The following is a 26,738-nucleotide window of genomic DNA, read 5'->3' on the forward strand; positions in this document are numbered from 1 at the left end:
TGTGTATCTTAATTTCCATCTGATATCATCCTGCCTGAAGAACTTCCTTTACCATTTCTTGTAGCACAGGTTTATCGGCAATAAATTCTCAACTTTTGTTTGTCTAAAGGTCTTTATTTTATCTTCACCTTTGAAAGGTATTTTTACTGGACATAAAATTCTGGATTAGCAGGGTTTTTCTTTCAGAATGATAAGATGTTAATCTTGCCTTGCATAGGATCTGAGGAGTCTGCTGGGATTCTTAGCATTATTCCTCTGCATGTATTGTTTCTTCTCACTATGTTCAAGATTTTTTTCTTTATCTTTGGTTTTCAGCACTTTGACTCTGAGGTTTGTTTGTTGTTGTTTTTTTGAATTTTAGAATTTTATTTTATTTATTTCTTATACAGCAGGTTCTTATTACTTATCCATTTTATACATATTAGCATATATATGTCAGTCCCAATCCCCCACTCATCACACAACCACCACCTACCCCCGCCACTTTCCCTCACTGGTGTCCATACATTTGCTCTCTACATCTGTGTCTCTATTTCTGCCCTGAAAACTGGTTCATCGGTACCATTTTTCTAGGTTCCATATAAATGTGTTAATATACGATATTTGTTTTTCTCTTTCTGACTTACTTCACTCTGTATGACAGTCTCTAGACCCACCCAAGTCTCTACAAAAGACCCAATTTCGTTCTTTTTTATAACTGAGTAATATTCCATTGTATATATGTACCACATCTTCTTTATCCATTCGTCTGTCAATGGGCATTTAGGTTGCTTCCATGTCCTGGCAATTGTAAATAGTGCTGCAATGAACATTGGGTGCATCTGTCTTTTTGAGTTATGGTTTTCTCCAGGTATATGCCCAGTAGTGGGATTGCTGGATCATATGGTAATTATACTTTTAGTTTTTTAAGGAATCCCCATACTGGTCTCCATAGTGGCTGTATCAATTTATATTCCCACCAACAGTGCAAGAGGGTTCCCTTTTCTCCACACCCTCTCCAGCATTTGTTGTTTGTAGATTTTCTGATGATGCCCATTCTAACTAGTGCGAGGTGATACCTCACCGTAGTTTTGATTTGCATTTCTCTAATAATTAGTGATGTCAAGCAGCTTTTCATGTGCTTCTTGTCCATCTGTATGTCTTCTTTGGAGAAATGTCTATTTATGTCTTCTGCCCATTTTTGGATTGGGTTGTTTACTTTTTTAATATTGTGCTGCATGAGCTGTTTATATATTTTGGAGATTAATCCTTTGTCCGTTGATTCATTTGCAAATATTTTCTCCCATTCTGAGGGTTGTCTTTTTGTCTTGTTTATGGTTTCCTTTGCTGGGCAAAAGCTTTGAAGTTTCATTAGGTCCCATTTGTTTATATTTGTTTTTATTTCCATTACTCTAGGAGGTGGATCAAAAAAGATCTTGCTGTGATTTATGTCAAAGAGTGTTCTTCCTATGTTTTCCTCTAAGAATTTTATAGTGTCCAATTTTACATTTAGGTCTCTAATCCATTTTGAATTTATTTTTGTGTATGGTGCTAGGGAGTGTTCTAATTTCATTCCTTTACGTGTAGCTGTCCAGTTTTCCAGGCACCACTTATTGAAGAGACTGTCTTTTCTCCACTGTATATCTTTGCCTCCTTTGTCATAGATTAGTTGATCACAGGTGCGTGGGTTTATCTCTGAGCTTTCTATCCTGTTCCATTGATCTATGTTTCTGTTTTTGTGCCAGTACCATATTGTCTTGATTACTGTAGCTTTGTAGTATAGTCTGAAGTTAGGGAGTCTGATTCCTCCAGCTCTGTATTTTCCCCTTAAGACTGCTTTGGCTATTCGGGTTGTTTTGTGTCTCCATACAAATTTTAAGATTTTTGTCCTAGTTCTGCAAAAATGCCATTGGGAATTTGATAGGGATTGCATTGAATCTGTAGATTGCTTTAGGTAGTAGAGTCATTTTCACAATGTTGATTCTTCAAATCCAAGAACATGGTATATCTCTCCATCTGTTGGTATCATCTTTAATTTCTTTCATCAGTGTCTTATAGTTTTCTGCATACAGGTCTTTTGTCTCCCTAGGTAGGTTTATTCCTAGGTATTTTGTTCTTTTTGTTGCAATGGTAAATAGGAGTGTTTCCTTAATTTCTCTTTCAGATTTTTCATCATTAGTGTTTAGGAATGCAAGAGATTTCTGTGCATTAATTTTGTATCCTGCAACTTTACCAAATTCATTGATTAGCTCTAGTAGTTTTCTGGTGGCATCTTTAGGATTCTGTATGTATAGTATCATGTCATCTGCAAACAGTGACAGTTTTACTACTTCTTTTCCAATTTGTATTCTTTTCTTTCTTTTTCTTCTCTGATTGCCATGGCTAGGACTTCCAAAACTATGTTGAATAATAGTGTCAAGAGTCGACATCCTTGTCTTGTTCCTGATCTTAGAGTAAATGCTTTCAGTTTTTCACCATTGAGAATGATATTTACTGTGGGTTTGTCGTATATGGCCTTTATTATGTTGACATAGGTTCCCTCTATGCCCACTTCCTGCAGGGTTTTTACCATAAATGGGTGTTGAATTTTGTCAAAACGTTTTTCTGCATCTATTGAGATGATCATATGGTCTTTATTCTTCAATTTGTTAATATGGTGTATCACATTGATTGATTTGCATATATTGAAGAATCCTTGGATCCCTGGGATAAATCCCACTTGATCATGGTGTATGATCCTTTTTATGTGTTGCTGGATTCTGTTTGCCAGTATTTTGCTGAGGATTTTGCATCTATATTCATCAGTGATATTGGTCTGTAATTTTCTTTTTTTGTAGTATCTTTGTCTGGTTTTGGTATCAGGTTGATGGTGGCCTCATAAAATGAGTATGGGAGTGTTCCTTCCTCTGAAATTTTTTGGAAGAGTTTGAGAAGGATGAGTGTTAGCTCGTCTCTAAATGTTTGATAGAATTCCCCTGTGAAGCCATCTGGTCCTGGCCTTTTGTTTGTTGGAAGACTTTTAATCACAGTCTCAATTTCAATGCTTGTGATTGGTCTGTTTATATTTTCTATTTCTTCCTGGTTCACTCTTGGAAGGTTATACCTTTCTAAGAATGTGTCCATTTCTTCCAGGTTTTCCATTTTACTGGCATAGAGTTGCTTGTAGTAGTCTCTTGGGATGCTTTTTCCTGATGAGTCTGGCTAATGGTTTATCAATTTTGTTTATCTTCTCAAAGAACCAGCTTTTAGTGTTATTGACCTTTGCTATTATTTTCTTTGTTTCTATTTCATTTATTTCTGCTCTGATATTGATGATTTCTTTCATTCTGCTAACTTTGGGTTTTGTTTGTTCTTCTTTCCCTAGTTCCTTTAGGTGTAAGTTTAGATTGTTTATTTGATATGTTTGTTGTTTCTTGAAGTAGGATTGTATTGCTATAAACTTCCCTCTTAGAACTGCTTTTGCTGCATCCCATAGGTTTTGGATCATTGTGTTTTCATTGTCATTTGTCTCTAGGTATTTTTTGATTTCCTCTTTGATTTCTTCAGTGATCTCTTGGTTATTTAGTTTTCCTCTTTGATTTGTGTTTTTTACGTTTTTTTCCCTGTAATTGATTTCTAATCTCAGAGTGTTGTGGTCAGAAAAGGTGCTTGATATGATTTCAACTTTCTTAAATTTACTGAGGCTTGATCACCCAGGATAGATCACCCAGGATGTGATCTATCCTGGAGAATGTTCTGTGCACACTGGAGAAGAAAGTGTAATCTGCTGTCTTTGAATGGAATATCCTATAAATATCAATTAAATCTTTCTGGTGCGTTGTGTCATTTAAAGCTTGTGTTTCCTTATAAATTTTCTGTTTGGATGATCCTTCCATTGGTGTAAGTGAGGTGTTAAAGTCCCCCACTGTTACTGTGTTACTGTCGATTTCCTCTTCTATAGCTGTTAGCAGTTGCCTTATGTATTGAGGCACTCCTATGTTGGGTGCATATATATTTATAACTGCTATATCTTCTTTTTGGATGGATCCTTTGATCATTATGTAGGGTCCTTCTTTGTCTCTTGTAACATTCTTTATTTTAAAGTCTATTTTATCTGATAAAATTTTACCTATGTATTGCTATTCCAGCTTTCTTTTGATTTCCATTTGCATGGAATATCTTTTTCCATCCCCTCACTTTCAGTCTGTATGTGTCCCTAGATCTGTAGTGGGTCTTTTGTAGACAGCATATATATGGGTCTCGTTTTTGTATCCATTTATCAAGCCTGTGTCTTTTGGTTGGAACATTTAATCCATTCACATTTAAGGTAATTATCGATATGTATGTTCCTATGACCATTTTCTCAATTGTTTTGCATTTGTTTTTGTAGATCTTTTTCTTCTCTTGTGTTTCCCACTTAGAGAAGTTCCTTTAGCATTTGTTGTAGCGCTGGTTTGGTGGTGCTGAATTCTCTTAGCTTTTGCTTGTCTATAAAGCTTTTGATTTCTCCATCAAATCTGAATGAGATCCTTGCCGGGTAGAGTAATCTTGGTTGTAGGTTCTTCCCTTTCATTACTTTAAATATGTCATGCCTCTCCCTTCTGGCTTGTAGAGTTTCTTCTGAGAAATCAGCTGTTAACCTTATGGGAGTTCCCCTGTATGTTACTTGTCGTTTTTCCCTTGCTGCTTTCAATAATTTTTCTTTGTCTTTAATTTTTGCCTATTTGATTACTATGTTTCTCAGCGTGTTTCTCCTTTGGTTTATCCTGCCTGGGACTCTCTGCACTTCCTGGACTTGGGTAGCTATTTCCTCTCCCATGTTAGGGAAGTTTTTGACTATAATCTCTTCAAATATTTTCTCGGGTCCTTTCTCTCTCTCTTCTTCTGGGACCCCTATAATGTGAATGTTGCTGCATTTAATATTGTCCCAGAGGTCTCTTCCACTGTCTTCATTTCTTTTCATTCTTTTTTCTTTATTCTGTTCCACAGCAGTGAATTCCACCATCCTGTCCTCCAGGTCACTTATCTGTTCTTCTGCCTCAGTTATTCTACTATTGATTCCTTCTAGTGTAGTTTTCATTTCATTTATTGTATTGTTCATCTCTGTTTGTTCTTAATTCTTCTAGGTGTTTATTCTTTAATTCTTCTCGGTCTTTGTTAAACATTTCTTGCATCTTCTCAATCTTTGCCTCCATTCTTTTTCCATGGTCCTGGATCATCTTCACTATCATTATTCTGAATTTTTTTCTGAAAGGTTGTCTATCTCCACTTCATTTAGTTGTTTTTCTGGGGTTTTATCTTGTTCCTTCATCTGGTACATAGCCCTCTGCCTTTTCATCTTGTCTCTCTTTCTGTGAGTGTGTTTTTTGTTCCACAGTCTGCAGGATTGTAGTTCTTCTTGCTTCTGCTGTCTGTCCTCTGGTGGATGAGGCTATCTAAGAGGTTTGTTCAAGTTTCCTGAAGGGAAGGACTGGTGGTGGGTAGAGCTGGCTGTTCCTCTGGTGGGCAGATCTCAGTAAAACTTTAATCCTCTTGTCTGCTGATGGGTGGGGCTGGGTTCCCTCCCTGTTGGTTGTTTGGCCTGAGGCGACTGAACACTGGAGCCTACCCGGCTCTTTGGTGGGGCTAATGGTGGACTTTGGGAGGACTCATGCCAAGTACTTCCCAGAACTTCTGCTGCCAGTGTCCTTGTCCTCACGGTGAGCCACAGCCACCCCCTGCCTCTGCAGGAGACCCTCCAACACTAGCGGGTAGGTCTGGTTCAGTCTCCCCTGGGGTCACTGCTCCTCCCTCCGGGTCCTGATGTGCACACTACTTTCTGTTTGCCCTCCATGAGTGGAGTCTCTGTTTCCCCCAGTCCTGTTGAAGTCTTGCAATTCAATCCCACTAGCTTTCAACGTCTGATTCTCTACGATTTCCTCCTCCCATTGCCGGACCCCCAGGTTGGGAAGCCTGTTGTGGGGCTCAGAACCTTCACTGCAGTGGGTGGACTTCTTTGGTATAATTGTTCTCCAGTTTGTGAGTCATCCCCCCTAGCAGTTATGGGATTTGATTTTATTGTGATTGTGCCCCTCCTACTGTCTCATTGTTGCGTCTCCTTTGTCTTTGGATGTGGGGTATCTTGTTTGGTGAGTTCCAGTGTCTTCCTGTCAATGATTGTTCAGCAGTTAGTTGTGATTCTGGTGCTCTCTCAAGAAGGAGTTAGAGCATGTCCTTCTACTCCACCGTCTTGAACCAATCTCCTCGAGGTTTGGTTCTTTTCATTTGGAGTGGAGCAGGGACAGTGCTATCCTTCTTGAGATTCTTTGGGTTTCTTGGAACTGTGAGTTATCTTTCATTAATTTTTGAAAATTCTTGGTTGTTATCTCTTCAAATTATTTTTGATCTTTTTTTCTCACTCTCTTCTTCAGGCTATCAGTGTTTGTGGTGGGGTGGCAGAGGTTGGAGGTAGAGTCCGTGAATAAGATGGTGAGCTGGGTTTGGGTTTTGTTGTTGCTATGATTACCTTCAGTGCACCACAGACTTCAGTGGATGGCACCTGTTACTGCATGTGTGGAGTGCCTGGGGTGCCAGAGGAATTTTCTAATGCTTTACCCTCAGCTTTCAGCTGTCTCTGCACACCTGCACACATAGTAGATCTCTCTCTGCACTCTGTCCCCAAGGCGTGGGGGAGGGGGGAGAGCACTTCTGTTGTTTGTTTCTCTGGGCATGGCTTGTGGTAGGGGTATGGGGTTTCTTTGTTGTTCTGGCCTTGTATCAGTCTTAGGCCAGCCCTGAGTGCCTGAACCTTGGGGTTAAGGCTTTCTGAGCATTCCTGCCTCTCCCGCAGTAGGAGACTTGCTTTGGAGCAGTGCAGGATCCTGGGCATAAGCCAGTGGGCAGAAGTTTTTTGCTTCCACCTTTCCCTCATCAGCAATGAGTCTTTGCTTCTGTCTGGGGTCAGAGAGTTTCCTACTCCTCCCTCAGAGACAAGCAGGTTTTGCTTCTATTCTTCTCCCAGAAGCAATGGACTTTTGTCTGGTCCTGGGGGCCAGAGGGTTTTCTGCCCTTCCCCAGCTGCTTAAGATTTTTGCTTTTCAAAAGGAGGCTCTGGGGAAGAAGGCAAGGCTGGCTTGTCTCCCAGCAGCAGCTGCATGTCTGTGTCACCTCCTGCATGTCTGTGCAGTGGATGGGGCCTCTCTCCAGTCTGTTACTTTACCTCTAACCTTTTTTTGTGAACACCCAGTGGACGTCTGTAGAAAAGAGCTTGAGAGTGGGTGCAAACTCTCTGTGTCTGAGGCTCTAAGCTATTCCACATTGACACACTAACCCACACTTGGCCTTTAAGAATGTGTTAAATGTTTAGCTACTTATATGGTGATCACCTCTCTGGCTTGTGTTCTGCCAAAAGTGAGGCAGCTCATGGATGGACTTATCACTCCTTGGAATTCAGTTTACCTGGTTGCCTTGTGACCTCACTCTCTGATGGGCTCAAGAAAAATTATTTTGTAAATACTCAGCTTTTTCTCATCATTCGGATGGAAACACCATTCTCTTAGGACTTTCTACATCCTAAATAGAAGCAGAACTCTGCCTCTTATTTTATAATCTGCAGTTTTCACTTAAGAGAATACTGTGAAGTCTTTCCAGTTTTAATGCCTGCTTAGTATCTCATTGTGAAGATGTATCATAATTATTTCTGATGAACAATGAAGGATTTCCACCTCTTTAAAAATTATTATAACAAAGCTGTGAATAAACAACTTAGTGCATAAATCTTTGACCATAGCTATGATACTTTCCTTTGACTAAAGTCAGAATTACTGAGTCAAAAAATATGTAAAACTCTCAGCTTTTGATACTCATTGTCATAATGAATTTGCAAATCTTTGATTACTAGTGAGGCTATACATGTGTTCATTTGTTTTTGGCCAGTTGCCCTTTAAGAGAGACATACAATTATTTTCCCCGTAACTCTAAATCTACCATTGGCCAAATAACAAAGATACCATCTCTTCATCTCTCTTCCTTTTTTTGTTGCTGAAGAGAGATATCTGACAAAGTGAGGTGACAAAGCCTACTTTTCTTTCCAGAACCCTCCTGCCTCTCATGGAACAAGAAGGTAGTACAGTCACAAATGAATCTGATGTCTAGACAGGCAAATTAATGCATGAGGCATGTTACATATGTCTTGTTCTTACTCTCCTCAATGGTCTGAGCTGGGATATATTATGACATAGGTAATAATAGTCATTTTAGTGCTGTTTTGCTTCATGCACGATTCTCTAGCTATTACTCCAGCTACTTTCCATATTTATTTGGAGAGTAATATTAAGCTAGAAAGAGAGTAACAAAGGAGAAGCTCCTTAAACAAGAGGCCTCTGAAGCCACCAGTGCATATATTGAAAGTGCTCTGCAACAAGAGAAGCCACCGCAATGAGAAGCCCACGCACCGCAACGAAGAGTAGCCCCAGCTCGCCGCAACTAGAGAAAGCCCGTGCACAGCAACGAAGAGTAGCCCCCGCTCGCTGCAACTAGAGAAAGCCCGCTCGCAGCAACAAAGACCCAACGCAGCCAAAAATAAATAAATTAAAAAAATACATTTATGAGGTAAGAAATAGACTAGTTAACTGGAAACAGATCCATTACTTACTGTCCAACTGGTAGTTCTTGCCATGAAATGATTTGCAAAGTTTATGTTCTTGTGACAGCTATTTTGTAAAAATTTTGAATGAGGCTGACTCCCTTTTTAAGATCGAAAGAGTGTGATGCATACATATTTGTGAAATTCAAGTACATTTTCTCTCTTACTGATACAAACTGCTGATGGTAATGGATTATGGAGACCCCTTATCAGTTGACAGTTGAAGTGAAAATATTGCCTTAAGTAATGAATTTGTTGGTAGCTGTTCCATTACCCAAAATGAATATTTAGATTAGTCATTATAGAGTCTATCATGTCAGAGCTACCAGGGAGCTTTTCCTTTGACATAATTTATTCTAATTCCTAAGTCCCCATCTCACCATGTTATATCCTATTAAATGTGTCATAGAATGATTAGGTGGAGAGATATGAGGTTATGCTATTGACACAATTTACACAGGAGCACTGGAGAAATTAAACCCCTGCTGAACAAACCTGAGTTGAACTCTCAGCCATTTTCTCTGTTCTTTATCGGTACAAAGGATGTCCAGAGACAAGGAAGGGCTCTCAACCACGACGCTGCACTACAGGGTGAGTTGCATCAAGGATGCATATTGAAAAGTAACCCTCACGTGGTGTGCTGTTTGGCTTTGTTATGTACTCATTGAAACCACTCCAAACAGTGCTTCTCGATGCCCCATGGCCCTCCTATGTCCCTGGAGGTATTTTGAAGGTCAGAAGAGAAACACACAACAGTGGGACTTGTGATATTACATAAAGTAACAATGGTGATATTATATGTATTATATGTATTGACGACATTATATAAAACAACAGACATGCATTGAGAAACCAAGCCATTTTTAACTGTGTGAAACATAGGCATAATTATGGTCTATGTTAGCACTGGGTTATTCATTCATTCATTCAGTCAACACAAGGAGGCAGGAATAGAGAGGTAAAATATAGTCTTGGAATCAAAAGATCCCATTCTCTGAGATTTGCCATTCTCTGAGATTCCGTTTCCACACCCATAAACTGGTGATAGTGGTGATATCTACCTGACAAAGTTATTGGGTGAATAAATTAGTTAATTTATGTGAAAGTGTTCATCACAGAGGAGATGTGCAATAAATATTTGTGTAATTAACTACACATACAGCACTCTATGAAGCCATTCTATTTATGAAGACCTTAAGTTCTACAAGCCTATTCGTATGTCCCATTTTCTCATAAGTCCAAAGTGACGTTTGAGCTGCCAGTCTCTAGCTACATCTCCAGAAATAAAAACATATGTGAGCCCCTCAAAGCTTTAAAACCAGAATACTTCTCTTCCTTACATTCTATTCAACATTTTCCCCCAAATGTGGAGTTCCTATGTCTATAGTAACTTCGTTTGCCACACCTGTCCAGCCATTTGATGTTTTGCTGATTTGGATGGGCCCTGACCTGTGGAGCCCCCCTTGCCTTCCAGCAAACTCATCCACAGCTTTCAGCATGCTTAAGCTCAAGTTCACTCATAAACTCCTGGCCTTCACCAGAATTAACAAAGCTTAGGCCAAAGACCACTGTCTATTGCTGCTAACATTTAGCCCAACCTCTAATAGTTGCCTTTTTCCATTTCACCAATCCTTGTTCTTTCCTTTTTGATCACTGTTCAGTCTTGGGCTTCAAGAATTCTTCCTGCTCTGCCACAAGCCCTCTGCAACATTTGGCCTCCTCTCACCACTTTCAGTTTTGAAAGATCATTTCTACTTTTGTTTCCATCATAATTGTGTGTCTCTTTTTTGAAGCATTTTAAAGATACTCACTCCTTTTACACTTTTCAGACTGAGGGTGTTACTGATGTTCACAGAATATCACAGAACGGAGCACGAGCCCAGCTAACCACATACCCCCAACTAATGAACAATGTGTGGCAGAGTGACTGCTCTGGCTGCTGATACAGCTGCTGGTTGGTGGGCAGTCGACGCCCTTCCCGCCCTGCTTTGTTCATAGCCGCAAACATCATTAAATGGAAAAGTTGTAAATAGAGATAGTCCTTGCTTTTATTTATCTTATCATTTAACTGGGAAGATACATACTCATAAAATAGCCAGAGACTTCCAAGTCCATATATGAAAGTAACACTGTGGTAGATGATTATATTAAGAGATGAGGGAATTCACGATAAAGGAGGGCAGAAAGAACGAGATCCTTGATGTCTGTATGGAAGTGTTGGTTCTTTATAACTGGCAGGGTGAGGGCCTTCTGCTGATGCTCCCATTCTCCGGGAACAGAGTCTCTCCCTTTGTCACCACCTACTTCAGTTTTCTACATATAGATCTTGTGTGTTTCTTGTTCAGTTCATTCCTAGACATTCTATAATTTTTGTTGTTATTGTTAACAGCATCACTGAATTTGTATCCCAGGGACAGGGAGTGGATGCCCAGACCTTAACTTACCTCCCTATAGACCTCCCAGGTCAACGGAACCGTCAAGTTGCCTGGCCTTTTTTGCAAAACGCCTCTGGGGCCCACACCTGGAGAGGATGTCAAGGTTGTTGCCCAAACACGTGCTGGCCAGAGACAGAGGGCTCCAGCCCAGAGCCACCATCGGGATGGCTGGCTTCCTCAGCCTTAGAAACCAAAAATTCACCCTCCTTCCCTCCTTGCTTTCCTTAAAGAAAGGCTTTCATGGATTCAGAACATTTTTAAATGAATGAATGAGTTGAATGAACGAATGAGAACACAGGCTAATCCTCCCTGCCTGGGAAGTATACCTCATGGTAAAGGGTGTCTTGTGGGATCTGACCACCAGGGATGGAACCCAGGCCCCCAGCAGTGGAAGCACAGAGTCCTAACCACTGGACAGCGGGGCAAGTCCCTAAGAGCTAAACTCTTCGTGTAAAATATGAAATCACAAAGATCAAAAAGCATGAATTCCCAGGGAAAGAAAGACCAAAGAAATCACTGTCAGCCCATCCACCGGCCGAGGAAACCCTTGTCAGGGATCGGCTTTGAACTGTCTCCCTGTCCAAGTCACTTCTTTCTCCTCACACTGCTTATTTTCATATAAAACAATAACCGATCTGTCACACAGTTACAAAGACTCTTACCTGAGATAATGTGATTTGTCCAAACATGCTCATTGACTCCGCTGAAGTGTGCTATCTCTTCTGACATTTGGTCTTCTCTCATAAACCTACTCTTATCTTGCCTTTCATTTCAAAGTAGAGAAAAACAATTACTCAGATGTCCCAACTATCGGGAGATTTAGACAAACCCCGCATATGTATTTTTTTCAAGGTAAGTAAATAGGCTTTCAGATTCTGCCCAACTAAGAATCTGTGTTTTTAGGATGGTGAAAACTGTCATTTACAATCAGAGAGCCAATACTTGCTCTAATGGGGTGAGAAAGCATCACATCGTATGTGACTGCAGTAGCTAACACTTCAAGACCGGAAGGAGACATTAAGAGTCTCAGAATCCCAGGCGGTGGGGAGGGAATTTCTGGATCCTGCAGGCCAAGTGTCTACAGAGAAAAAGGACTAGAAAGACCTTCTAGTCGGGGTGCTCAGGCAGAGAGAGTTTTAGAACTGTGATGGCTGTATTTAATATGCATAATTTTTTTTCCTCTGTGCCCTTTGTGTTTTGCTCATTATTATCTGCATAACTACCAGGAAACGACAAGGGGGGAAAATCTAAGATTTAAACCTTTAAATTCCGTATTGTAAGCTTGGGTGCCAAGTTGTATTGAATAATTAACGTGGGGCCTGAGGCCCTTTTCTTCCAACTTTCATCACCATCTAACGTGTCCCTCCTCCTCCATTATTGAGGATAAACGTGGGCTGACACTCACTGCTTGGCATGTAAGTAGAAAAAACTTTTAGGTGATTCCCCTCTGGTCTTCATTCTGAATTATTTTGCTCTTGAATAAGCAAAATTCTTAGGCTCAATTGTCTTGTTTCAAGCTTACATCTAATCTGAAATAACAACAATAGCTTCCAGTTGTTATTTTTAAAATCATCTCTATAACATTTTTTTTTTAATATATTTGGCTGTGCCGGGTCTTAGTTGTAGCACATGGGATCTTTAGTTGTAGCATGTGGGATCTAGTTCCCTACCAGGGATTGAACCTGGGCCCCCTGCATTGGGAGCGTGGAGTCTTAACCACTGGACCGCCAGGGAAGTCCCTCTATAACATTCTTTAACATATTGATTTCAGTGTATTGAGTACCTACTATGCTCCAGACTCGTTATCTGTGCGTGTAATTCATATCTCTTTACATGTGGTGGGATCTGAAGCTCTGAGAAGTTGACTCAGTAACATTTTGAAAATGGCAAAGCTAGAATTTAGACAAACTCAGTCCTAATCCAAAGCACATGCTCTTTCCTCTAAACTCTGTTGTAATGATATTCACAGAGAATATTCTTTCTTTCTTCCTCCACTTCATCCTATTGCCTGCTTACTCTGCTCATATGTTTTCTATTTATTGCAGTTCTGAGTTATTCACAAAAAGAAATTGTGTCCATGTGAGCCAGACTTGTCTCCTGCTTAAAACCTTTTCATGGCTTCCCCATGGGAAGAGTTACAACTGTCATCTCCGTGACCGAGCCTGCTTCCCGTATCTCTTGGAACTTCCTGCCTTGTACCAGGCTCTCCAATCATGCTGTTCCCTCACACTTCAGGGTTCCCTGACACTGTGCCTTTTTTTTTTTTTTTAGTGTCACTATATATATATTTTTAGAATTTTTGAATTTTATTTATTTTTTTATACAGCAGGTTCTTATTAGTTATCCATTTTATACACATCAATGTATACATGTCAATCCCAATCTCCCAATTCATCACACCACCAACCTCCCACCCCCCGGCACTTTCCCCCCTTGGTGTCCATACATTTGTTCTCTACATCTGTGTCTCAGTTTCTGCCCTGCAAACTGGTTCATCTGTACCATTTTTCTAGGTTCCACATATATGCATTAATATACGATATTTGCTTTTCTCTTTCTGACTTACTTCACTCTGTATGACAGTATCTAGATCTATCCATGTCTCTACAAATGAACCAATTTTGTTCCTTTTTGTGGCTGAGTAATATTCCATTGTATATATGTACCACATCTTCTTTATCCATTCGTCTATTGATGGGCATTTAGGTTGCTTCCATGACCTGGCTATTGTAAATAGTGCTGCAATGAACATTGGGGTGCATGTGTCTTTTTGAGTTATGGTTTTCTCCAGGTATATGCCCAGTAGTGGGATTGCTGGGTCATATGGTAATTCTATTTTTAGTTTTTTAAGGAACCTCCATACTGTTCTCCATAGAGGCTGTACCAATTTACATTCCCCCCAACAATGCAAGAGGGTCCCCTTTTCTCCACACTCTCCAGCATTTGTTGTTTATAGATTCTCTGATGATACCCATTCTAACTGGTGTGAGGTGATACCTCATTGTAGTTTTGATTTGCACTTCTCTAACAATTAGTGATGTTGAGCAGCTTTTCAGGTGCTTCTTGGCGATCCGTATATCTTCTTTGGAGAAATGTCTATTTAGGTCTTCTGCCCATTTTTGGATTCGGCTGTTTGTTTTTTTAATATTGAGCTGCATGAGCTGTTTATATATTTTGGAGATTGATCCTTTGTCTGTTGATTCATTTGCAAATATTTTCTCCCATTCTGAGGGTTGTCTTCTCATCTTGTTTGTAGTTTCTTTGCTTTGAAAAAGTTTTTAAGTTTCATTAGGTCCCATTTGTTTATTTTTGGTTTTATTTCCATTACTGTAGGAGGTGGATCAAAAAAGATCTTGCTGTGATTTATGTCATAGGGTGTTCTTCCTATGTTTTCCTCTAAGACTTTTATAGTGTCCGGTCTTACATTTAGGTCTCTAATCCATTTTATTTTTGTGTATGGTATTAGGGAGTGTTTTAATTTCATTCTTTTACATGTCTCTGTCCACTTTTCCCAGCACCACTTATTGAAGAGACTGTCTTTTCTCCATTGTATATCCTTGCCTCCTTTGTCATAGATTAGTGGACCGTAGGTGCGTTGGTTTATCTCTGGGCTTTCTATCCTGTTCCATTGATCTGTATTTCTGTTTTTGTGCCAGTACCATATTGTCTTGATTACTGTAGCTTTGTAGTATAGTCTGAAGTCCAGGATCCTGATTCCTCCAGATCTGTTTTCTTCCCTCAAGACTGCTTTGGCTATTCGGGGTGTTTTGTGTCTCCATACAAATTTTAAGATTTTTTGTTCTAGTTCCATAAAAAAATGCCATTGGTAATTTGATAGGGATTGCATTGAATCTGTAGATTGCTTTGGGTAGTATAGTCATTTTCACAATATTGATTCTTCCAATCCAAGAACATGGTATATCTCTCCATCTGTTGGTATCAACTTTAATTTCTTTCATCAGTATCTTATAGTTTTCTGCATACAGGTCTCCCTAGGTAGGTTTATTCCTAGGTATTTTATTCCTTTTGTTGTAATGGTAGATGGGAGTGTTTCTTTAATTTCTCTTTCAGATTTTTCATCATTAGTGTATAGGAATGCAAGAGATTTCTGTGCCTTAATTTTGTATCCTGCAACCTTATCAAATTCATTGATTAGCTCTAGTAGTTTTCTGGTGGCATCTTTAGGAGTCTCTATGTATAGTATCATGACGTCTGCAAACAGTGACAGTTTTACTTCTTCTTTTCCAATTTGTATTCTTTTCTTTCTTTTTCTTCTCTGATTGCCATGGCTAGGACTTCCAAAACTATGTTGAATAATAGTGTCAAGAGTCGACATCCTGGTCTTGTTCCTGATCTTAGAATAAATGCTTTCAGTTTTTCACCATTGAGAATGATGTTTGCTGTGGGTTTGTTGTATATGGCTTTTATTATGTTGAGGTAGGTTCCCTCTATTTCCACCTTCTGGAGAGTTTTTATTATAAATGAGTGTTGAATTTTGTCAAAAGGTTTTTCTGCATCTATTGAGATGATGATATGGTCTTTATTCTTCAATTTGTTTATATGGTGTATCACACTGATTTGCATATATTGAAGAATCCTTGGATCCCTGGGATAAATCCCACTTGATCATGGTGTATGATCCTTTTAATGTGTTGCTGGATTCTGTTTGCTAGTATTTTGCTGAGGATTTTGCATCTATATTCATCAGTGATATTGGTCTGTAATTTTCTTTTTTTGTAGTACCTTTGTCTGGTTTTGGTATCAGGGTGATGGTGGCCTCATAAAATGAGTTTGGGAGTGTTCCTTCCTCTGAAATTTTTTGCAAGAGTTTGAGAAGGATGAGTGTTAGCTCGTCTCTAAATGTTTGATAGAATTCACCTGTGAAGCCATCTGGTCCTGGACTTTTGTTTGTTGGAAGATTTTTAAACAGAGTTTCAATTTCATTACTTGTGATTCTTCTGTTCATATTTTCTATTTCTTCCTGGTTCACTCTTGGAAGGTTATACCTATCTAAGAATTTGTCCATTTCTTCCAGGTTGTCTATTTTATTGGCATAGAGCTGCTTGTAGTAGTCTCTTAGGATGCTTTGTATTTCTGCAGCGTCTGTTGTAACTTTTCCTTTTTCATTTCTAACTTTATTGATATGAGTCCTCTCCCTCTTTTTCCTGATGAGTCTGGTTAATGGTTTATCAATTTTGTTTATCTTCTCAAAGAACCAGCTTTTAGTTTTATTGATCTTTGCTTTTTTTTCTTTGTTTCTATTTCATTTATTCCAGCTCTGACCTTTTTGATTTCTTTCCTTCTACTAACTTTGGGTTTTGTTCCTTTAGGTGTAAGGTTAGATTGTTTATTTGAGATTTTTCTTGCTTCTTGAGGTAGGCAAATTGCTATAAACTTCCCTGTTAAAACTGCTTTTGCTGCCTCCCATAAGTTTTGGATTGTCATGTTTTCATTGTAATTTCTCTCTAGGTATTTTTTGTTTTCCTCTTTGATTTCTTCAGTGATCTGTTGGTTATTTAGTAACGTATTGTTTCACCTCAGTGTGTTTGTGTTTTTTTCCCTGTATTTTATTACTAATGTCATAGGGTTGTGGTCAGAAAAGATGCTTGATATGATTTCAGTTTTTGTAAGTTTACTCAGGCTTGATTTGTGACTCAAGATGTGATCTATCCTGGAGAATGTTCCGTGCGCACTTGAGAAGAAAGTGTAATCTGCTGTTTTTGAATGGAATGTCCTATAAATATCAATTAAATCTATCTGGTCTATTGTGTCATTTAAAGCTTCTGTTTCCTTATTTATTTTCATTTTGGATGATCTGTCCATTGGTGTAAGTGAGGTGTTAAAGTCCCCCACTATTATTGTGTTACTGTTGATTTCCCCTTTTATAGCTGTTAGCAGTTGCCTTATGTATTTAGGTGCTCCTTTGTTGGGTGCATATATATTTGTAATTGTTATATATTCTTCTTGGATTGATCCCTTGATCATTAGATAGTGTCCTTCCTTGTCTCTTGTAACATTCTTTATTTTAAAGTCAATTTTATCTGATATGAGTAGTGCTACTCCAGCTTTCTTTAGATTTCCATTTGCATGGAATATCTTTTTCCATCCCCTCACTTTCAGTCTGTAAGTGTTCCTAAGTCTGAAGTGGGTCTCTTGTAGACAGCACATATATGGGTCTTGTTTTTGTATGTATTCAGGAAGCCTGTGTCTTTTGGTTGGAGCATTTAATCCATTCACGTTTAAGGTAATTATCAATATGTATGTTCCTATGACCATTTTCTTAATTGTTTTGGGTTTGTTTCTGTAGGTCCTTTTCTTCTGTGTTTCCCACTTTGAGAAGTTCCTTTAGCATTTGCTGTAGAGCTGGTTTGGTGGTGCTGAATTCTCTTAGCTTTTGCTCGTCTGTAAAGCTTTTGATTTCTCCCTCGAATGTGAATGAGATCCTTGCTGGGTAGAGTAATCTTGGTTGTAGGCTCTTCCTTTTCATCACTTTAAATATATCATGCCACTCCCTTCTGGCCTATAGAGTTTCTGCTGAGAAATCAGCTGTTAACCTTATTGGAGTTCCCTTGTATGTTGTCATTTTTCCCTTGCTGCTTTCAATGATTTTTCTTTGCCTTTAATTTTTGTCAGTTTGACTACTATGTGTCTCGGTGTGTTTCTCCTTTGGTTTATCCTGCATGGGAGTCTCTGCACTTCCTGGACTTGGGTGGCTATATTCTTTCCCATGTTAGGGAAGTTTTTTTTGTTTTTGTTTTTTTTTTAACATCTTTATTGAGGTATAATTGCTTTACAATAGTGTGTCAGCTTCTGCTTTATAACAAAGTGAATCAGCTATACATATACATATGCTCCCATGTGTCTTCCCTCTTGCGTCTCCCTCCCTCCCACTCTCCCCATCCCACCCCTCCAGGCTGTCCCAAAGCCCCGAGCTAATATCCCTGTGCCTTGCGGCTGCTTCCCCCTAGCTATCTACCTTACTATGTTTGTTAGTGTGTATATGTCCATGACTCTCTCTCGCCCTGTCAAAACTCACCCTTCCCCCTCCCCATATCCTCAAGTCCGTTCTCCAGTAGGTCTGCGCCTCTATTCCTGTCTTATCCCTAGGTTCTTCATGACATTTTTTCCCTTAAATTCCATATATAGGTGTTAGCATACGGTATTTGTCTTTTTCTTTCTGACTTACTTCACTCTGTATGACAGACTCTAGGTCTATCCATCTCATTACAAATAACTCAATTTCATTTCTTTTTAAGGCTGAGTAATATTCCATTGTGTATATGTGCCACATCTTCTTTATCCATTCGTCCGATGATGGGCGCTTAGGTTCTTTCCATCTCCGGGCTATTGTAAATAGAGCTGCAATGAACATTTTGGTACATGACTCTTTTTGAATTTTGGTTTTCTCAGGGTATATGCCCAGTAGTGGGATTGCTGGGTCATATGGTAATTCTATTTGTAGTTTTTTAAGGAACCTCCATACTGTTCTCCATAGTGGCTGAACCAATTCACATTCCCACCAGCAGTGCAAGAGTGTCCCCTTTTCTCCACACCCTCTCCAGCATTTATTGTTTCTAGAATTTTTGATGATGGCCATTCTGACTGGTGTGAGATGATATCTCATTGTAGTTTTTGATTTGCATTTCTCTAATGATTAATGATGTTGAGCATTCTTTCATGTGTTTGTTGGCATTCTGTATATCTTCTTTGGAGAAATGTCTGTTTAGGTCTTCTGCCCATTTTTGGATGGGGTTGTTTGTTTTTTTGTTATTGAGCTGCATGAGCTGCTTGTAAATTTTGGAGATTAATCCTTTGTCAGTTGCTTCATTTGCAAATGTTTTCTCCCATTCTGAGGGTTGTCTTTTGGTCTTGGTTATGGTTTCCTTTGCTGTGCAAAAGCTTTGAAGTTTCATTAGGTCCCATTTGTTTATTTTTGTTTTTATTTCCATTACTCTAGGAGGTGGGTCAGAAAGGATCTTGCTGTGATTTATGTCATAGAGTGTTCTTCCTATGTTTTCCTCTAAGAGTTTGATAGTTTCTGGCCTTACATTTAGGTCTTTAATCCATTTTGAGCTTATTTTTGTGTATGGTGTTAGGGAGTGATCTAATCTCATACTTTTACATGTACCTGTCCAGTTTTCCCAGCACCATTTATTGAAGAGGCTGTCCTTTCTCCACTGTACATTCCTGCCTCCTTTATCAAAGATAAGGTGTCCATATGTGCGTGGGTTTATCTCTGGGCTTTCTATCCTGTTCCACTGATCTATCTTTCTGTTTTTGTGCCAGTACCATACTGTCTTGATTACTGTTGCTTTGTAGTATAGTCTGAAGTCAGGGAGCCTGATTCCTCCAGCTCCTTTTTTCGTTCTCAAGATTGCTTTGGCTATTCGGGGGTCTTTCGTGTTTCCATACAAATTGCGAAATTTTTTGTTCTAGTTCTGTGAAAAATGCCAGTGGTAGTTTGATAGGGATTGCATTGAATCTGTAGATTGCTTTGGGTAGTAGAGTCATTTTCACAATGTTGATTCTTCCCATCCAAGAACATGGTATATCTCTCCATCTATTTGTATCATCTTTAATTTCTTTCATCAGTGTCTTATAATTTTCTGCATACAGGTCTTTCGTATCCTTAGGTAGGTTTATTCCTAGATATTTTATTCTTTTTGTTGCAGTGGTAAATGGGAGTGTTTTCTTGATTTCACTTTCAGATTTTTCATCATTAGTATATAGGAATGCCAGAGTTTTCTGTGCATTAATTTTGTATCCTGCTACTTTACCAAATTCATTGATTAGCTCTAGTAGTTTTCTGGTAGCATCTTTAGGATTCTCTATGTATAGTATCATGTCATCTGCAAACAGTGACAGCTTTACTTCTTCTTTTCCGATTTGGATTCCTTTTATTTCCTTTTCTTCTCTGATTGCTGTGGCTAAAACTTCCAAAACTATGTTGAATAAGAGTGGTGAGAGTGGGCAACCTTGTCTTGTTCCTGATCTTAGTGGAAATGCTTTCAGTTTTTCACCATTGAGGATGATGTTTGCTGTGGGCTTGTCATATATGGCCTTTATTATGTTGAGGAAAGTTCCCTCTATGCCTACTTTCTGGAGGGTTTTTATCATAAATGGGTGTTGAATTTTGTCGAAAGCTTTCTCTGCATCTATTGAAATGATCATATGGTTTTTCTCCTTCAATTTGTTAATATGGTTTATCACATTGATAGATTTGCGTATATTGAAGAATCCTTGCATTCCTGGAATAAACCCCACTTGATCATGGTGTATGATCCTTTTAATGTGCTGTTGGATTCTGTTTGCTAGTATTTTGTTGAGGATTTTTGCATCTATGTTCATCAGTGATATTGGCCTGTAGTTTTCTTTCTTTGTGACATCCTTGTCTGGTTTTGGTATCAAGGTGATGGTGGCCTCGTAGAAGGAATTTGGGAGTGTTCCTCCCTCTGCTATATTTTGGAAGAGTTCGAGAAGGGTAGGTGTTAGCTCTTCTCTAAACGTTTGATAGAATTCACCTGTGAAGCCATCTGGTCCTGGGCTTTTGTTTGTTGGAAGATTTTTAATCACAGTTTCAATTTCAGTGCTTGTGATTGGTCTGTTCATATTTTCTATTTCTTCCTGATTCAGTCTTGGCAGGTTGTGCATTTCTAAGAATTTGTCCATTTCTTCCAGATTGTCCATTTTATTGGCATAGAGTTGCTTGTAGTAATCTCTCATGATTTTTTTTATTTCTGCAGTGTCAGTTGTTATTTCTCCTTTCTCATTTCTAATTCTATTGATTTGAGTCTTCTCCCTTTTTTTCTTGATGAGTCTGGCTAGTGGTTTATCTATTTTGTTTATCTTCTCAAAGAACCAGCTTTTAGTTTTATTCATCTTTGCTATCGTTTCCTTCATTTCTTTTTCATTTATTTCTTATCTGATTTTTATGATTTCTTTCCTTCTGCTAGCTTTGGGGCTTTTTTGTTCTTCTCTCTCTAATTGCTTGAGGTGCAAGGTTAGGTTGTTTATTCGAGATGTTTCCTGCTTCTTAAGGTGTGCTTGTATTGCTATAAACTTCCCCCTTAGAACTGCTTTTGCTGCATCCCATAGGTTTTGGGTCGTTGTGTCTCCATTGTCATTTGTTTCTAGGTATTTTTTTATTTCCTCTTTGATTTCTTCAGTGATCACTTCATTATTAAGTAGTGTATTGTTTAGCCTCCATGTGTTTGTATATTTTACAGATCTTTTCCTGTAATTGATATCTAGTCTCATGGCGTTGTGGTCAGAAAAGATACTTGATACAATTTCAATTTTCTTAAATTTACCAAGGCTTGATTTGTGACCCAAGATATGATCTATCCTGGAGAATGTTCCATGAGCACTTGAGAAAAATGTGTATTCTGTTGTTTTTGGATGGAGTGTCCTATAAATATCAATTAAGTCCATCTTGTTTAATGTATCATTTAAAGCTTGTGTTTCCTTATTTATTTTCATTTTGGATGATCTGTCCATGGGTGAAAGTGGGGTGTTAAAGTCCCCTACTATGAATGTGTTACTGTCGATTTCCCCTTTTATGGCTGTTAGTATTTGCCTTACGTATTGAGGTGCTCCTATGTTGGGTGCATAAATATTTACAATTGTTATATCTTCTTCTTGGATCGATCCCTTGATCATTATGTAGTGTCCTTCTTTATCCCTTTTAATAGTCCTTATTTTAAAGTCTATTTTGTCTGATATGAGAATTGCTACTCCAGCTTTCTTTTGGTTTCCATTTGCATGGAATATCTTTTTCCATCCCCTTACTTTCAGTCTGTATGTGTCTCTAGGTCTGAGGTGGGTCTCTTGTAGACAGCATATATAAGGGTCTTGTTTTTGTATCCATTCAGCCAATCTGTGTCTTTTGGTGGGAGCATTTAGTCCATTTACATTTAAGGTAATTATCGATATGTATGTTCCTATTCCCATTTTCTATGTTGTTTTGGGTTCGTTATTATAGGTCGTTTCCTTCTCTTGCATTTCTTATCTAGAGAAGTTCCTTTAGCATTTGTTGTAAAGCTGGTTTGGTGGTGCTGAACTCTCTCAGCTTTTGCTTGTCTGTAAAGGTTTTAATTTCTCCATCAAATCTGAATGAGATCCTTGCTGGGTAGAGTAGTCTTGGTTGCAGGTTTTTCTCCTTCATCACTTTCAGTATGTCCTGCCACTCCCTTCTGGCTTGTAGGGTTTCTGCTGAGAGATCAGCTGTTAACCTTATGGGGATTCCCTTGTGTGTTATTTGTTGTTTTTCCCTTGCTGCTTTTAATATGCTTTCTTTGTATTTAATTTTTGATAGTTTGATTAATATGTGTCTTGGCGTATTTCTCCTTGTATTTATCCTGTATGGGACTCTCTGTGCTTCCTGGACTTGATTAACTATTTCCTTTCCCATATTAGGGAAGTTTTCAACTATAATCTCTTCAAATATTTTCTCAGTCCCTTTCTTTTTTTCTTCTTCTTCTGGAACCCCTATAATTCGAATGTTGGTGCGTTTAATGTTGTCCCAGAGCTCTCTGAGACTGTCCTCAGTTCTTTTCATTCTTTTTTCTTTATTCTGCTCTGCAGTAGTTATTTCCACTACTTTATCTTCCAGGTCACTTATCCGTTCTTCTGCCTCAGTTATTCTGCTATTGATCCTATCTAGAGTACTTTTAATTTCATTTATTGCGTTGTTCATCGTTGCTTGTTTCATCTTTAGTTCTTGTAGGTCCTTGTTAACTGTTTCTTGCATTTTGTCCATTCTACTTCCAAGATTTCGGATCATCCTTACTATCATTATTCTGAATTCTTTTTCAGGTAGATTGCCTATTTCCTCTTCATTTGTTAGGTCTGGTGGGTTTTTATCTTGCTCCTTCATCTGCTGTGTGTTTTTCTGTCTTCTCATTTTGCTTATCTTACTGTGTTTGGGGTCTCCTTTTTGCAGGCTGCACGTTCGTAGTTCCCGTTGTTTTTGATGTCTGTCTCCAGTGGCTAAGGTTGTTTCAGCGGGTTGTGTAGGCTTCCTGGTGGAGGGGACTAGTGCCTGTGTTGTGCTGGATGAGGCTGGATCTTGTCTCTCTAGTGGGCAGGTTCACGTCTGGTGGTGTGTTTTGGGGTGTCTGTGGCCTTACTATGATTTTAGGCAGCCTCTCTGCTAATGGGTGGGGTTGTGTTCCTGTTTTGCTAGTTGTTTGGCATAGGTTGTCCAGCACTGTGGCTTGCTGGTCGTTGAGTGAAGCTGGGTGCTGGTGTTAAGATGGAGGTCTCTGGGAGATTTCCACCGTTTAATATTATGTGGAGCTGGGAGGTCTCTTGTTGACCAGTGTCCTGAAGTTGGCTCTCCTACCTCAGAGGCAGAGCCCTGTCTCCTGGGCTGGAGCACCAAGAGCCTTTCATCCACACGGCTCAGAATAAAAGGGAGGAAAAGTAGAGAGAATTATTAGAAGTATGAGGAAAGAAAGAAGGAAAGGAGGAAAGGAAGGAAGGAAGAAAGAAGCAAAGAAGGAAAGAAAGGAGGGAAGGAGGGAGGGAGGGAGGAAGGAAGGAAAGAAGGAGGGAAAGAAGGAGAAAATGTAGAGAGAATTAGTAGAAGTATGAGGAAAGAAAGAGGGAAAGGAGGAAAGGAAGGAAGGAAGAAAGAAGCAAAGAAGGAAAGAAAGGAGGGAAGGAGGGAGGGAGGGAGGAAGGAAGGAAAGAAGGAGGGAAAGAAGGAGAAAATGTAGAGAGAATTAGTAGAAGTTTGAGGAAAGAGAAGGAGAGGAGGAAAGGAAGGAAGGAAGAAAGAAGCAAAGAAGGAAAGAAAGGAGGGAGGGAGGGAGGGAGGAAGGAAGGAGGGAAAGAAGGAGAAAATGTAGAGAGAATTAGAAGTATGAGGAAAGAAAGAAGGAAAGGAGGAAAGGAAGGAAGGAAGAAAGAAGCAAAGAAGGAAAGAAAGGGAGGGAGGGGGGAAGGAAGGAAGGAAGGAGGGAAAGAAGGAGAAAATGTAGAGAGAATTAGTAGAAGTATGAGGAAAGAAAGAAGGAAAGAAGGAAAGGAAGGAAGGAAGAAAGAAGAAAAGAAGGAAAGAAAGGAGGGAGGGAGGGAGGGAGGAAGGGAGGAAGGAAGGAGGGAAAGAAGGAAAAAAGACAGAAAGAAAGAAGATACAGTAAAAATAAAATAAAGTATAATATAGTTATTGTACTAAAAAATATTTAGAAAGAAAAAAAAAAAAGAACGGATAGAACCCTAGGACAAATGTTGGAAACAAAGCTATACAGAGAAAATCTTACACAGAAGCGTACACATACGCGTTCACAAAGAGAGGCAAAGGGGGAAAAATCATAAATCCTGCTCCCAGAGACCACCTCCTCAACCTGGGGTGATTCGCTGTCTAAAGGAGGGAAGGAAGGAAGGAAAGAAAGAAAGAACGAAGGTAAAGTACAATAAAGTTATTACAATTAAAATTAATTATAAAGAAAAAAAAATTTTTTTTAAAAAAAAACCATGGACGGATAGAGCCCTAGGACAAATGTTGGAAGCAAAGCTATACAGAGAAAATCTTACACAGAAGCATACACATACACGTTCACAATGAGAGGCAAAGGGGGAAAAATCATAAATCCTGCTCCCAGAGACCACCTCCTCAACCTGGGGTGATTCGCTGTCTAAAGGAGGGAAGGAAGGAAGGAAAGAAAGAAAGAAAGAACGAAGGTAAAGTACAATAAAGTTATTACAATTAAAATTAATTATTAAGAAAAAAAAATTTTTTTTTAAAAAAAACCACGGACGGATAGAGCCCTAGGACAAATGTTGGAAGCAAAGCTATACAGAGAAAATCTTACACAGAAGCATACACATACACGTTCACAAAGAGAGGCAAAGGGGGAAAAATCATAAATCCTGCACCCAGAGACCACCCCCTCAACCTGGGGTGATTCGCTGTCTAAAGGAGGGAAGGAAATAAAGAAAGAAAGAACGAAGGTAAAGTTCAATAAAGTTATTACAATTAAAATTAATTATTAAGAAAAAAAAAATTTTTTTTTAAAAAAAACCATGGACGGATAGAGCCCTAGGACAAATGGTGGAAGCAAGAGTATACAGACAAGATCTCACACAGAAGCATACACGCACACATTCACAAAAAGAGGAAAAGGGGAAAAAATCACAGATCTCGCTCCTAAATTCCCCCTCTTCAATTTGGGATCACTCCCTGTCTATTCAGGTATTCCACAATGCAGGGCACATCAAGTTGATTGTGGAGCTTCAATCCGCCGCCTCCGCGGCTGCGGGGAGAGACCTCCCCCTCTCCTCCCTGCTCTCACAGCTCACAGGAGCTCAGCTTTGTACCCGGCCCTGCCCCTGCGCGCAGATCGCTGGAGGGCGTCTGTTTTTTGCTCAGACAGGACGGGATTAAAGGAGCCGCTGATTCGGGAGCTCCGGCTCACTCAGGCCGGGGGTTGGGGGATGGGGGAAGGCGGGGCACTGCGTGCGGGGCGGGCCTGCGGCGGCAGAGGCGGCGTGACGCTGCGGCAGAGGCCGGCGTGACGCTGCACCAGCCTGAGACCCGCCGTGCGTACGCCCGGGGAAGTTGTCCCTGGATCCCGGGAACCTGGCAGTGGCAGCCTGCACAGGCTCCGCGGAAGAGGGGCGCGGAGAGTGACCTGTGCTTGCATACAGCCCCCCTGGTGGCGGCAGCAGCAGCCCCAGCGTCTCCCGACCGTCTCTGGGGTCCGCGGTTTCAGCCGCGGCTCGCGCCCGTCTCTGGGGCTCGCGCTTCCCGCCGCGGCTCGCGCCCGTCTCCGGGGCTCGCGCCCTCAGCCGCGGCTCGCGCCCGTCTCTGGGGTTCGCGCTTTTAGCCGCGGCTCGCGCCCGTCTCTGGAGATCCTTTAAGCAGCGCTCTTAAACCCCTCTCCTCGCGCACCAGGAAACAAAGAGGGAAGAAAAAGTCTCTTGCCTCTTCGGCCGGTGCAGGCTTTTCCCCGAACTCCCTCCCGGCTAGTCGTGGCGCACCAACCCCTTCAGGCTATGCTCAAGCCGCCAACCCCAGTCCTCTCCCTGCGCTCCGTCCAAAACCGAAACCCGAGCCTCAGCTCGCAGCCCCGCCCGCCCCGGCGGGTGAGCAGACAAGCCTCTCGGGTTGGTGAGTGCCGGTCGGCACCGATCGTCTGTGCCGGAATCTCCCCGCTTTGCCCTCCACACCCGTCGCTGTGCACTACTCCGCGGTCCCGAAGCTCCCCCCCTCCGCCTCCCGCAGTCTCCGCCCGCGGAGGGGCTTCCTAGTGTGTGGAAACTTTTCCTCCTTCACAGCTCCCTCCCACTGGTGCAGGTGCCGTTCTTATTCTTTTGTCTCTGTTTTTTCTTTTTTCTTTTGCCCTACCCAGGTACGTGGGGAGTTTCTTGCCTTTTGGGGGCTCTGAGGTCTTCTGCCAGCCTTCAGTAGGTGTTCTGTAGGAGTTGTTCCACGTGTAGATGTATTTCTGGTGTATCCGTGAGGAGGAAGGCGATCTCCACGTCTTACTCTTCCGCCATCTTCCCCCGTCTCCGTTAGGGAAGTTTTTGACTATAATCTCTTCAAATGTATTCTCGGGTCCTCTCTCTCTCTTCTCCTCTGTGACCCCTATAATGTGAGTGCTGTTGTGTTCAGTGTTGTCCCAGAGGTCTCTTAGGCTGTCTTCACCTCTTTTCATTCTTTTCTCTTTATTCTATTCCGTGGCAGTGAATTCCACCATTCTGTCTTCCAAGTCACT

At 40.3% G+C, this 26,738-nt stretch overlaps 1 protein-coding gene across 2 annotated transcripts in view; it reads left to right on the plus strand.

The window, feature by feature from the left end:
* SCD5 (stearoyl-CoA desaturase 5) overlaps positions 1-26,738 on the plus strand; it is a 165,162-nt gene that overhangs the window by 113,542 nt on the left and 24,882 nt on the right. The window contains exons 4-5 of one of the 2 annotated variants that reach the window (XM_065877155.1): positions 6,641-6,647; positions 9,124-9,249. The exons of the other annotated variant lie outside the window; for it this stretch is intronic. Of the exons in view, the coding sequence (XP_065733227.1) occupies positions 6,641-6,647; positions 9,124-9,249 (133 nt within the window). Of the gene's footprint in view, positions 1-6,640; positions 6,648-9,123; positions 9,250-26,738 lie in introns of those variants that run through there. 2 annotated transcript variants of the gene reach the window in all.

The sequence above is a fragment of the Phocoena phocoena genome, chromosome 5 (genome assembly GCF_963924675.1).
Source record: "Phocoena phocoena chromosome 5, mPhoPho1.1, whole genome shotgun sequence".
Classification (NCBI taxonomy): Eukaryota; Metazoa; Chordata; class Mammalia; order Artiodactyla; family Phocoenidae; genus Phocoena; species Phocoena phocoena.